This window comes from Siniperca chuatsi, linkage group LG22, assembly GCF_020085105.1.
Source record: "Siniperca chuatsi isolate FFG_IHB_CAS linkage group LG22, ASM2008510v1, whole genome shotgun sequence".
Lineage (NCBI taxonomy): Eukaryota > Metazoa > Chordata > Actinopteri > Centrarchiformes > Sinipercidae > Siniperca > Siniperca chuatsi.
In genome coordinates, this window is record NC_058063.1 from 15840497 (window position 1) to 15854383 (window position 13887).

The following is a 13887-nucleotide window of genomic DNA, read 5'->3' on the forward strand; positions in this document are numbered from 1 at the left end:
TCAATATTATTATTAATGTAATAAGCAGTGAATTGTAAAGGGACATTTCCTGTGTTGAGATTTTCATAGCTAAAAATATTATTTAAAGAAATAGAGAACTTCACCCCTGGGGGGGAATGATTTTTCGGTTTTTAGTTTCTTACAGTGCTACGGTTTTTAACTCCAGAAATCTGCCTCAAGCTGCTCTTCATGCCGTTTTTTCAAACCATGAAAATTAAGCTTCCTTCATCCGCTCACATCCAGCTACTGTTACAGTCAATCCGCTGTTATTGTACAACGTTATGCTCAGCTAGCCATGCTGGATTGAAAAAGATTTGAGTGTGGTGTCACCATTTCATGATTGTACAGCCTACTGTATCTCTCCAAAAAAACAAACAAGTAAGCCAGGTAAATCTGTGTGTACAGTATATTTCCTGATTAGGCCGCACACACACACACACCTCTGGATAGAGTTTATATCTGTTTCCTTTGAAATATTTTTAAGAGTATTATTATTATTATTACCCATTGTGGTGTGATTTTGTTTCTCAGCTAGTTAAAGCAGTTTTTAAAAGTCTTCTTTCTCCTCAGTAGACAAGAGTAGCTTCTTTTTTCTCCACCATGTGCTGTTTTAGGTTTTTGATTTAATTCCTGACCTGATCTCAGCATCGTCTCCCTTCTGCAAAGGCTTTACAGTACAGTTGAATTTCTGCTGCATGTGAAAAAGTGGACAGGGGAGATGTTTGACATCTTTCTCTGGGACTAAAGGACTCTCTTCTTTCTTCCTTTGCTTGACTAACGGTTCAGTCTGTGGCGGAGATGAACTGGATGCTGTTCTGCTTTTACCGGTGCTCTTGAGATGCCGCTTTTTCTTTTGTAGTGGAATAAAATAGTGCTGTGTAAAAAAAAAAAAAAAAAAGAAAACAACAAAAAAAACCCAACCCAAAACATGGTTTCCACAGTTTGGTCAGTTGTGTTTATTTTTTCATCCATCAAGCTCACACACACACATAACTTTTTTTTTTAACCTGGTCAGAAATGTCTGCTATACCCACATTAATCGAAATTTGTTATTTTTGTAGTTATTAGCAGCAGTAGCAGCACCCAGACAAACACTGGTACATCCACTATTACTTCATGTCTCCTCGTTTTTTATGAGTTTATTTTTGGGGGGGATTACCTACTTTTTCCTACAATCATTCCTTTTAGTCTCTTCTTAGTAGCCCAAAATTGAACTTCAGTTGAATGTTAGGACACTACAGCATTTAAACTCTGTTGAGTTGGAGCGAGTCTATAAGAGATATCTTTAAATCAGGTTTTCAAAGGGGGGAATTGGGGCGGGGGGTGGAGACTTGATGCAAATATACTGCGTGAGGTGAAACGTAATTAAGGTACTTTAAAACCCTTTTCAGTCTTTTAAAACCGCAATTTGCGTCAAAAATCTTACTCCTCGGAGTCAACTCGGTCATATCTGACTATATCATTATTCCCGATGTCCATCGCGAATGTACGTCCACAACACCGCTTAGAAGTCGGAGAAAAAAGACGCTCCTTATAACTCCCGGACTTGCCTGGGAATCATCACTTTCTTAAAAAAAGATCAATGACAAATGAATTCAGTGATAGCTGCATGTACATGCATGAGTACATAGCCAACAGGAACTGCTAATGGCTAATTCGGCATATTTTTAATGGGGCTAATTTGCCAAAATCTTAACAAATACAGGCTATTTGTTAGCCCACAGCTAACTGAGTCCATGGCTACATTTGACTTCCTGCATTACATTTTCAACCCTTCCAGGGCCCTTGAGTGTTAATAATGCAAGCTAGACACTCTTGTCATGGCGGCGGTAGCCATGGTTACAAGCTCGTCTCCTCTGATGTGACGCAAAGGTGACGGAGGAAACTAGTCTGCTGACAGAGCTGGAAACCTTCATCCTCCAGGGTATGGATGTATAAGGGTTCAGCGGGAGAAAAGCACAGAAACCTCTCTGACAAGTGTCCTAAAAATGCATACTCTTACTTTGGACATGCAGGTTAAACGGAGCGTCTGCTTAAATGTTGCATCCAAATGTAACTAACTAACCTACATTCACCAGATTAACAAAGATACTTTTTTTTTTAAAATCCGCCAACAAATACTTTAAAATATGTGAATGTTAGGTGGAATCCGGTGTAGAAATCTTGTTTGTTTTTCTCAAAAAGCAGAAGCAGTGGAGGCTAACTGACGCCAGCAGGTGAATAAAAAAAGGAAAAAACTAAGAAACCTGAAGTCTCAGGTTGACCGACCGAACCATGAATAATAGATGTTCTGTAACAGGACACGAGGAGACATGGCGCAGTCCAGCTCTTTCAGTCTGTCATGTCTCTGAGCCACTTTCAAACTGAAAACAAAGGGGACTTTTTACAAAAGCTGGTCTGTGTTTGGGAAGTGGCAGGCAGAGAATCCCCCCCCAAACAAACTCAGCCAAAAACCTCTCCCAGTCCACTGCCACCCCAGGGTGCCAACAGTAAAGCCACTGTTAACGCAAATTCTGCAGCAGACAGACACTGCACTGTTGAGCTTTTGCAAGTCTGAGGACAATAACAAGATCTCATAATGTGTTTGAGTACAGAAGGTGGACAAAATAATAGAAACACCTTACAACACAGACGCCCTGCAGTAAAGCTCATGTTTACCCAAACAATGGCTATTTTTAAGGTTGTAATATTCTGTTTATTACATATAATACATATTATGACCCTAACAGCATGGCTGCTGGAAGCTGGAAAGGAAACTATTCTCCCTCAATGTGAAGTCCCTCCTTTTGAAACAGGATATCAGGACAGCGCATAACACAATGAGGAATCATTTTAAACCGTAAACCGATAGATAAAAACCTTTTGATTTGAAAGAGTGGGATTATTACTGGTTGGACTTTTGTTGCCCCCTACTTGCAGGATGAGGTCACCATTAAAGGGGCACTCCAGTGATTTAGTATTGCATTTTTCATAAAGTTGGGGGTTTAGTTTTCTAAAAAAAACTGACTGTCCATTTTATGGGGTCTTTAAAACCTCAATATCTTTTGAGTACCAACTGAAATGTGTTTAGCACCGACAATCAAAACCTGTCAGATTCCTGGTCATGTTTTCTTTTTATCAAATGTTCCCTGATTTAAATCATTTTGCTAATTTTTATTCTATTTTTAGGTCTGTGTGTTTTAAACTTGCACATTTCAGAAGTTTGGCTTATTTTAATAAGTAGAAAAAAAACAACAACATGGGCTTGACAGTCTTTAGAAACAGCAGTTGACAAAACAATCTCCACTCAAGGTCCACTTACTCGCTTGTTCTGGAGCTTTTGACAGTATCACACGGGTCAGTTATCACGGCACTTTTAAGACTTATCGTCCATGTTGGCTTAAATGTTGAGCTTGTCATTTCATTCTTGACCTTAGAAACAGCAGCAAACTTTATCTGCTGATTAAGACAGATACAGTCAAAAGCTCCAGAAGAAGCAAGCAAGTGGACTTTGAGTGGAATTTGTTTTGACAAAAGAAAAAAAAATATCCTTATACTCCTTAGAGTAAGTAATAAAGTATAATTTTGGTATCGTTATGGAAACATGGGTATCTTGTTACCACCAGTATTGAAAAATTATAATACCCTAAAAATCTGCCAAGAAATAATAATTTGTAAATCCAGAGATCTGTGGAGAAGCTGTCAGGAAAAACCCCAAAGAAGCAGCAAGACCCACCCTGTGCAATCTCTTTTTTCCTTTTAATTTAAAACAAAATTTAAACTTTACATATTTTGTTTTAAATGTACAATCAAACAATCAATGTAATCATACATAATATTCTTCATAATAATAATGCACAACTCTATAGACACTACCCATAAATTAAAAAAAATAAAATAAAATAAAAAATAAGGGGAAAAAAAACATTGAGATCAGTAATTGAAAATACAATGTTAGGCAACAGCACTGGTTAACAAAGACGACACCCTGCTCCCTGTCGACCCACAGCAGGACAGTCACACACACACACACACACACACTACTGCCGCCTCTCTACAGGTAAGGTGCTACTGTTTATCCCTGCTTCACCATCTCTCCATCGTTTGCACTTAAAGGATCACAACACATGTTCAGAGGACAAAGAGGGGAAAGGTTAGCGGGAGCAGCAGGTGTTTTTCTCAGGGTTTTGGAATAAAATACGGGTGTGAAAAGCCTAGAAACCTTTGCCAGGCACTCGGCAGATGTAGCCAGGCTGGCACTGTATGTTTGTTTTACATTGATGTCAGTGGTTCTTGAGGGTCGCGAGATGATTGACAGGACATGACATAACGAAATACATAATAAAGACAGTACCTTTACACACAGTTAGCTAAGTTTGAGTTTGTTCTTGACCTTGGAAACAGAAGCTGGCAAAACAATCTCCAAATTAAGATCCACTTACTCGTTAATTCCAGAGCCTTCAACCATATCAAACAGTCTTGGTCAGCAGATGAGTTTGTGCAATAGTCATGGAGCTGTGGATTTGAACTGTTCTCAGCACTCCCTTAAAAGTCCATGTAGTACAGCTTGAAACCTTGGGTGGAGATTATTTTAGCAACTATATTAATGTATTCTTTTATCTTTGCAGTACTGGATAGTTTCATTAGGAACATAACGTAACATCAGTCTTTGTTCTTTATAGCCTCTGACGAGGGGTTGAAAGGTGTTTCATTTAAAGGTGTCACAGGCTAAAAAAAGTTATCCATCTAATCATGTTTAATCGACATCTGTGCTGGTGGGTTTTTGCTGCACAAGAAAGTATCAAGTTTGGAAGAAGTCATCTCTTTAGTGCTGAAAAGATTCCGCGTTTATGACATTTATAAAGCAAAAAATGGCAAACGTGCTGGTTCCAGCTACTAAAATGTGAGGATTTATAGCTTTACTCTGGTTTATATTATTATTCGAACATGTTTGTGTTTAGGACCACAAAACAAGCAATTTAGAGACGTTAACTTGGGCTATTTTACCAAAACTGGGCTTAGTAATTGAAAAAAGAAGACATTTTTTCAAATTAAAAATTGTTCGTTTTAAAACTTTTAAAATCTCAGCATGTTTTTTGTTGGAATTTGTTTTTGTCATTTTAAAGCATGTTGCAGTTATTTATGTATTTAAAATTCAAAATCTTACTATCTGAACTGTCAACTTCCACCCGTCTGGCACACAATGTAGGTTAAATCAAACACTATCAACTGTTGACAGTGCCAGATAGATAAAATATCTCTTTACATTTTGAAATAGTTTGTTTCTTGGAGTCTTTGCCCAGGTGGAAAATTTGTTTTTTGTTGTGTAAATAAGGTTCATGTTTCCAAAGATGGATGGAGAGTTAAAACTATCTAGAGAGCAGATGACTGGCCTACTTTTCCTCTGATAAACAAAGGGAGAATATCATATGACAAACACTAGTTCCTGTTTGAAAATACAAGACATTATTTCCCAAAGACGTGGACAGATTACAGAAAAAGAAAACAAGAAGTCGTAGTGTAGCATCATCGCCATCCTTCTCCCCTTTAACCGAAAAAACAGTGCACATTTCCAGCTTTGATTCGCTTCAAGCCGTAAAAGGTTAATTGATTATAGCAAGATCAACAGTGTAAAAGTAGAAGCAAGAGTAATAGTTTGAGAAGAAACAAGGAAACTTGATTTTTTTGTTTTCCTGTAACAGAACACAGAAGAACTCAACCTGGACACTTGATCCTGTTTTTTTTCTTTACGTACACACTCAACCTGCACACACACACACAGTTCAAGCTGGCTCAGAAATTAAGATGCACACTCACAAAAGGTCTTACTTTTTTCCATCTAAAAAGGGAACATTTTTGTCCTTGAAATACAGTACCCATCTGTGTCTCTACGTTCTGCTCGCTCTCTCTCACGCACGCACACGTTAAAGCCATCTCATTGAGGCCGGCGTGTACCCAGGGGAGCAGCTGTGGGCCATGCGATCATGAGATGCTGCCGCGTTTCAGGGGGGGGAAGCAGGTGCACGTACTCTCAGTTACCATGGTAACCTGGCTGGAATGTAGTGCCGTTAGTCACACACACACACACACACATACATACATGTTCTCACACACACACACACACACACACTTAATTCACAGGTAAACAATGTATTTCTCTGGAGGACGGACAGGTCAGGTGTGTGTGCAGGAGGTGAGGAAAGTGAGGTTGAAGCCTGGCAGTTTCAAGGTCCCTCATCGCATCTCTCATCAGCGGTTCATTCTGACCTTTGACCCCAGCCAGGTGACCACAACCTCAGCGGAGACAGGACAAGGGTGAGGCACATGAAGAGTGCAAATGGGTGTATTGTTACAGGTCAGGGGAGGTGTGTGTGTGTGTGTGTGTGTGTGTATAGAGAGAGCGAGAGAGAGCATGCATGTTTGAGGTGTCTGCAAGTGCACAAGTGTGTGTTTTTGTGATTTTGTGTGTGTGCATTCCTCATGTGTGTGCCTTCAACCCGTGACCTCCTCGTGTCCTCAGCAGCCAGAATGATACTAACAAAGTCTTTCATCATGTCTTTTCCCTCTCGTGGCCAGTAAGTCTCTGGGGGCCACAGTCAGTCGGGCGAGGTTCAGGGTCTACAAAGCTGTAAAACTAAAAGGAAATAACAGGGTCCGAATGTCAGAGATTGGAGCCATCCAGCAGGCACACCTCCTCCTCGCTGTCGTCTCCCCCTCCCCCCCGGCCGTCCTGGAAGGAGCGGATCAGTTGAACATTATGGACTCGGGATCTTGGTCTGCCATTTGAGCCATGTGACGAAGGATATCTTTTTTTGTGATAATACCAAGAAGCCGCCTGCAGAGGGAGACAAAGAAAAGGAGGAAAGGGAAAGAAAAGGAGGTTTAGAAAAGTGAGGAGGTGCTGGTCGTTTGCAGCTGGAGTGAAGGAGAGAAAACATCTTCATGTTTTTGTTGGCAGGTTTTGTTCAAATGGCGAGGAAGTCTTCAATCAGAGAGAAGCACGTGATTTAAACTGGATTCAATTTTGGTTTATTGGATATGAATCATAAACACTGATTGGCCAACAAAAACATGAATCCCTGAGGAAGCAAAAGTCAGCAGGAGGAGGAGGTGAGTAACCAGAGGAAAAAAGGGATGAAAGCAGGTCTGAAACAGCACCCCACTACCAACGAGCAGGGTGTCATTTCAGTCGCTGCCTCAGCCGTTTCATTGGCTATCGGTCCAAAAAGCTAGTGAGAAGGAAACACTGGACCCTACAAGCAGACAGGAAGTGGAGAAAAGTTAGAACCTCCGAGAAGGAGAAGAGGGGACGTCTGTGTCACAGGAGTCAGAAATCATTTTCCTTTTCATTTTTCCAGGATGTGCCACTTTGAAATATATTTTATGGGAACTTTAAGGGGCTGTTGCTGTGTCACTTAGCATCTGATTAGCTTAGCTGTGGTTTAGAATGGGCTCTAAGTTTTGACAAATTTAACTGAGTCTACAGCAGACTTAATACAAATGTACAACATATCAAAAGGGTATTTTACCTCAATATACATTAAAATTACATTGGGAGAAAGTCTAAAAATACATCTATGATAATTGTTTTGTTTTCTTGGGACTTGTGCTAGTGCATTAATTAATACATGTCGCTGTAAATTGTCAGATAATCATTAACCCTCTTACTGGCATCAAAAATGAAATGAAAATGTGACACTTTTTAGATGTAATTCCACAATCACATTAGTTTGAAACTCATGCTAGTGTCTTCATAAGATCATACATACGGAAGGATTTCAACTTTTAGAAATTAATATAAATGATCTGAGCTGTAGAAATATGTCCTCATACTGAACACTAGGACCATAAACTTCAGTAAAACCAGGTGTGGAGCAGAGTTGCATAACTGAGCTAATGACAGAGCAACAGCTCCCGGCATGTTTTTACAGTGTAAGACCAGTAGCTGTGATGGGACAACCGACATTTCCATAGTGATGTGACTCATGTGACAGAGCTGCTTCCTTCTCCTCTTCTCCCTCTACTGTAAAACACATTTACCTGATCGACCCAACTAACAAGACTGGGTCTGACTTTGCAACAAGCTGCTAAATGTTCAGTCAGTCAAGATTATTCCTGCTGATTCAAGAGCACATCGCAGGCTGAGGTAACTGTCAAATGGCTTTGATTTGCCAGCTGTTTAAACATTAGAAATAACCACAAAGTGGCGATACTTGTGCTCTTGAATTCAGCCGTGAATATAGTCTGAGGTCAAGTGAAGAGAAGCATCTGAAGTCAAATTAGAGGATAGCGGTGAGGAGAAGCTGTCCATCTGCTACACAGCTAGAGGAGAGCAGAGCTGGGTCCAAAAAGCTCATGTGGCTGTTTTAATACTGTCATACGGACACAAGGAGTTCATGTGTTGTTCATTAGACGTTCAGCTTCATTTGAACCCTGGTCTGAGTGAGAGGAGTTGAGATGACCTGTGGGGGGGGCGTCACACAGATCAGACCCGGGTTTCCCAAGAGCGGCTGAGATCTACGACTGGTCTTGTTCATTTTAAAACCATCGAAGTAAACAAAGACAGTCGTAGAGGCTTGGGAGACGAGGTACAGATCAGAGTGCATGAAGGGTCAGGGGTGAAGGCAATGTTCCCTGTAAGCCGGCAGTGTCCAGTGCTGTTTCACGTTTGAAAACTCTGACCAGAAAGTGATATCATTAGGGAGGTAGAGACAGGGCATTTACAGGTCACAAAACGGCAAATTGATGACATATTAAATCCCATTTAAATGCTACCTTGAACTAAATTTAAGACCTATTTACAATAAAACAATTAGCAACTATGCTAAGGGGAGAAGGTACAATGCATGCTGTATAACTAACCTTGCTCTGTATTAATCTAGGAGTGCACATGAAGCACAGACAGCAAGGTCAAAAAAGGGCTCCTCACAAATTTGGGACAAATATTCAAGGTGCACCCTCATTTAGTTTCCACATTTCCCAGAATGACTCCAGACCATCAGAAAACAGGTATAACTGGCTGAATTCAGGATATGTTGGTAGAGAGAGCAACGGTGTTTTTATTGGCCTGACGTAATATAAAGATGCAAAATAGTTCCTCTAGAAAGCTGGTTATGGTTAAAAAAGGTTAATGAGTGGCAAAATATGAAAGAAAAGAAAAATATATATTTATGGTACATAGTGTTTTCTGACTATACGTACGTCCACTTAAACACTATCTAGTTTTTGTATCTTATTTTAATGTATTTTTATCCTTTTAAATAATTTGCAATGTTTTCTTTTCCTCATTTAAAAAAAATATTAACTTATTTGTGTACTGCTTTACATGCTGTTTCTTCATATAGAGACAGATGATGTGGGCCTACGATGTTTTTATTGTTCGTCTAAAGTTAAACGTGGGTACAGTTAGTAATTAGCATATGTACTGTGTGCGTGTATTGATGTGCTCTCTTATTTAAGGACTTGGCTTGTTGTATGTTTTAATGATCCTGATAAGGCGCTAAATGAAATGCGTCTTTGAAACAAAAAAAAAAAAAAAAAAAAAAAACCCCAACATAAATCTGTTAACTCTCTTGTGACGAGGACAGGACACAGCTGACTAAGAGGAAACATTGGCAGGTTAAAGCACGGGATTAGTAATTACTTCATCAAGGTCATTTTATCACCACACGCTTAACTAGCCAGGTCACTACAGCACTACTGTCTAGCACCAATCAACACAACAACATCACTGCACCACAGCATTCACTACCACTAAAGAATGAGGGAAGTATGGGAATGAATCGTATCACTAGAGATCTTCTCCCTCTCCCTCCCTTCTATTACCACCCTCTAACAGTGGTCCGCTTTCCCAAGGCGGCTAGCTACTCGCCAAGTGGTTGTTAAGGCGACGGTTCAGATGTCGTCAATCTGTGGAGACCCAGGGCGAAACGGTGGGGTCGAGAAGGGAGGGGGGTTTAAAAAACAAAAAGACAGGAAAAAGCAGTCATTAATGAAGGTAGAAAATTGAGGGTGGGTGAATTCTCAAAATGAAATGAGCGACTACTGTTGTGGGAGGAAGATGGGGAAACACACAACAGGCATCACGGTTACATGACTGCACACATGCTGAGAAATTATATCTGTTGAATCTCTTGATTGGTTATACAGCATATAAATCAGAATTATACCAAAACACTTCTAAGCTATGTAGTTACTATATATCAGAAATCTAAAACGCTTCAATAGATCTAGTTCGATGAACACCTTATTAAAAAGGTGCTAGCATGATGCAGCTGACAACACTAAGCAGAGCTACAGTAGGTGTAAAAGCAGTTTAATGGGGATGAGTTGCAAAGCTGCACTTTGGGAATCTACTGAGCCCTTTTCAGACATGGGAACAGTAAAATTGCCGGCTTCATCTAGCTGACAACTTAATGGCTTTTTGACTACTATAAATGTGCTTTATAGTAGAGGGAGAAGATTATGGGATCAAATAAGGGTCGATAGGATTTTGAGGTTGTCAAATGATGTTCAGAAATAATTTCAAAGTCTGTGGTCGGCTATCACCCTATGTACACCTGTAAATAAAAAACTCTGCATGAAAAATTCAAATTTGTAGAAAAGATTTTGGATTGTGAAAAAAATGTGCAAATGTCTAGATACAATTTGTAGACAAATTATATCAACGGCGAGGTTTCGCAAAGATTCTGAGAAGAAATAACTACTTTTTTGCTTCTGAGGAAAACAGAAAACTCTTTGTGAAACTCTCACACTGTGTGTGCTAATGAAGTTAAAGTCCCCCTCCACTCCAAACTGTGTTTAGCTTATTGTTACTTCAGTGGGATAGATGGTTTGAGCTTCACTGTGCAGAATGATGTTTGTGCAGAGTTTGACACTGTTTTCATATTGGTCTTGTGAACCAGTTTCACCTTAAATCTGAGTTTAATTCATCTAAGTACGAGCACGATTTGTGACGATCATGGTCCAATATGAAACTTACACAAATGTGATGTTGAAAGCCTCCAGTGTTGAGAATGAGAATGGACTTTACAGTGAAGTAGGAGACATCTTGTGGTGAGTCGTTAAGCTTGTAAATGAACAATATTTGCATTTTTATAGATTCTGAATTTTCCAATGAGGGAGAAAGAATAAATGTAATTTTAAGATTTTTTAACTGGGTAATTTAACTTATCAGACAAATTATTATTAAAGCAAAGTATTTTTATAGGTCTTAAAACTCCTCTTTAAAAGATGTGCACACAGTTAGGTTGAGTACAATTTCTTTTTGCATTTTTGCCAAAAATGCAGGTTTTGGCAGTTTTTTTTCAGACTTACAAAGACTGAAATGATTTCTAAACATAATTTCACAACCTGAAAGCTTACTGACCCTTATTTATCTCATAATACACGCAAATGTTCCATAATGACTGTATTCAAACACGGCCATTATGAAGCTGCAATGCTTGCATGATACTTCTTGAGAGGGAGCAGTGACACGGAGAGTGAGGTGGACAATAATGATACAAAAGGCAGAAGAGTCCTCAGTTCTCTCGTCAGCATCAGTGGTGGATTTAAAAACTTATTTTGAAAGACTATTAATCCCCTTGGCTTAATTAATGACTATCATTAGCACGAGGGACGCTCAGCTGCTCACAAGTCCTGTCAACCCAGATTTCAGAATACATTTTATCATCAATATTATCATTTATAAGATAAAATAAAGGATTCTGCAGCAGAGTTTTTAGCCTACAATGTGACAGGGCTCAAACATAGTTAACAATGACAAAATGTTAGATGATGACTCATTTAACTTATGTATTTGCTCACATGCTGAATGTAAACCTTTTTGCTGAATATTCACACTGTAAGCAGTTGCATAAATTAAAGATGAAAATTTAGGGAGACTGATGATCGGATGCATGTAATGATTTTCCAAGAGTATTTGGAACATCAATGTGTTAAATTGTCAGCACATTTACGTAATGAAGCACATGTCTGCAAGGGGCTCTAGACTGATGTGGGTGACAGTTCCCATACAGGTCAAGCATTACAGGACCCAGTAAACACAAGGCTCTATTCGATGGCTCCAAATCTGCAACTGCTACCAGCGATGAAGATGAGGTCAGAGAACGTCTATCAACAGATGTTTCTCTAAGATGAACGACTTCATTAAAAGGTGAATCCACACCAAACCAACCCAAGGACAACAGAGTGCGAACAGTAAGTGAAAGAAGAAGAAGAAAAGGAAGGCTTAATGTTTAGCAGGGAACTGTCAACAGTTTTTCAGACTAAGTTTCATGCATCCCTCTTAAGGGGCGGAGCCTAAGAGACAGGTGCGAAAGTGGGGGAGGGGTCACATGTGTAAAGGGGCGGGGCTAGTCACCAGGGGCTCCGTGTGCTGCTTGAGCTCCTCCAGATGCTCTAATATATTCTTCTTTGTGATGATGCCCAACACAATCCTGAAACACACACCTGTTACTTGGTAAACTGCCCAAAAAACAACAACAAATAAAGAAAAACAACAAACAGAGGAGAGACAGAGAGAGAACAAACAGCAGCAGCACAAAACATACATAACAGGTGTAACTTAAAATATTAAACAGACAACTCAATGTTAACATAAAATACAACTCAAAATTACACAACTCAATTTTAACAAAAATAACAAAACTTAATAAAACTTAAATTTCACATGTGTTATGATGTATAGTATTTAACTCATCTAATAAACTATTATGTCTTTAATCATGAGGTTTAAACTTTGAGGTTTGACAAGCGTTCTTTTAATTACGTCATCTTGTTGCGCCCTCTTCTTCTGCAATGGTTTAATGGCTCCCAACTGGAGAACTAGTGCCACCAACTGTTAATCTTGATGCGCCCAACTCCTAATATTCACAGTAGTGAATGGAAACGCACATTAATTTGCATTTTATTTTGCTGATTTTCCAGAAATTTGTTTAAAATTTGCAGTAAATTTGGATGGAAACTTTGCAGATGTTAAAAGATAAGTCTGGTGATGTTTTATGTTTTTCTTAATGTCAAAACCAACAATAAATTAAGTCTGATATAGCTTATTCCTCTGTGCCATAGACCATTGTTGCCCAAACACTATTACAAACATATCAATGAGCCACACTGTTGCACTGGGCGACATGTGACATCATTGTAATAAACATGGGCACTGTAGTTTATTTTAAGTCGATCTCACATACAGCGTCCTGCTGCTGTAAATACTCACTAGAGCACCAAATGTGTATTAATCCACGAGAAAATAATCCCGATAGTGCCTAGCTGTTTTAGGAAACTACTTAGCCTTTAAAGAGAAATTAATCTATATATTGTATCCGTGACCTATTTTTAAAGAGTTACTTCTGAAGTAGGAGCAAATAGACTTGAGTGCAACAGACAGGGCAGAGAAGTTGGAAACTACATTTTTGGTTTTGTTTTATTTTCATGAGATTTATTGACAATAAGAAAATATAGAATAACGGCAGCTTTATCCTTTAAAATGCAAATAAAAATAGTTAAACATAAATATGCAAATAAAACCAAACACTGCTGCACAGCTCCTCTCTGGTGATTGTCACAGCAAACTGAGAGAAGTGATCTGTAAATCGATGCGTAAATCAGCTATTAAGACCAATCTGTCTTGTAATTCCTAGATCAAACCAGCAGGTGGCTCTCTGCAAAACCCAAATCTGTAAAACCTAGCCTAGACCTCCTGAGTCTGACCGATCATGAGACATTTATTTTCAGTAACTTTAAAATTAACATCATTGTTCTAAATTAAATACTCATGGTCTGAAAAATAATCTCAAACCTCAAAAGTTCAGATTTTTTCTTTCAATGAGCTTCTTTTCACTTCTCAGTTTCAGACACAACACAATCAACTGATTTTATTGACATATTACATTTCCCAACATGATA

General features: G+C 39.0%; 1 protein-coding gene across 9 annotated transcripts in view; it reads right to left on the bottom strand.

The window, feature by feature from the left end:
- Window positions 1–3719: 3719 nt before the first annotated feature.
- The window catches only part of clcn3 (chloride channel 3), a 40834-nt gene continuing 30666 nt past the window's right edge, over window positions 3720–13887 (bottom strand). For 5 of the 9 annotated variants that reach the window (XM_044184554.1, XM_044184560.1, XM_044184558.1 and 2 more), the window contains 2 exons: window positions 12344–12419; window positions 3720–6814 (listed from right to left, as the gene is read on the bottom strand). In XM_044184554.1, coding sequence (XP_044040489.1) covers window positions 6641–6814; window positions 12344–12419 — 250 coding nt within the window. In that variant the 3' untranslated portion in view covers window positions 3720–6640. Of the gene's footprint in view, window positions 6815–9850; window positions 9889–12343; window positions 12420–13887 lie in introns of all 9 variants that reach the window. The other 4 variants (XM_044184556.1, XM_044184562.1, XM_044184557.1 and 1 more) reach the window with 3 other exon arrangements.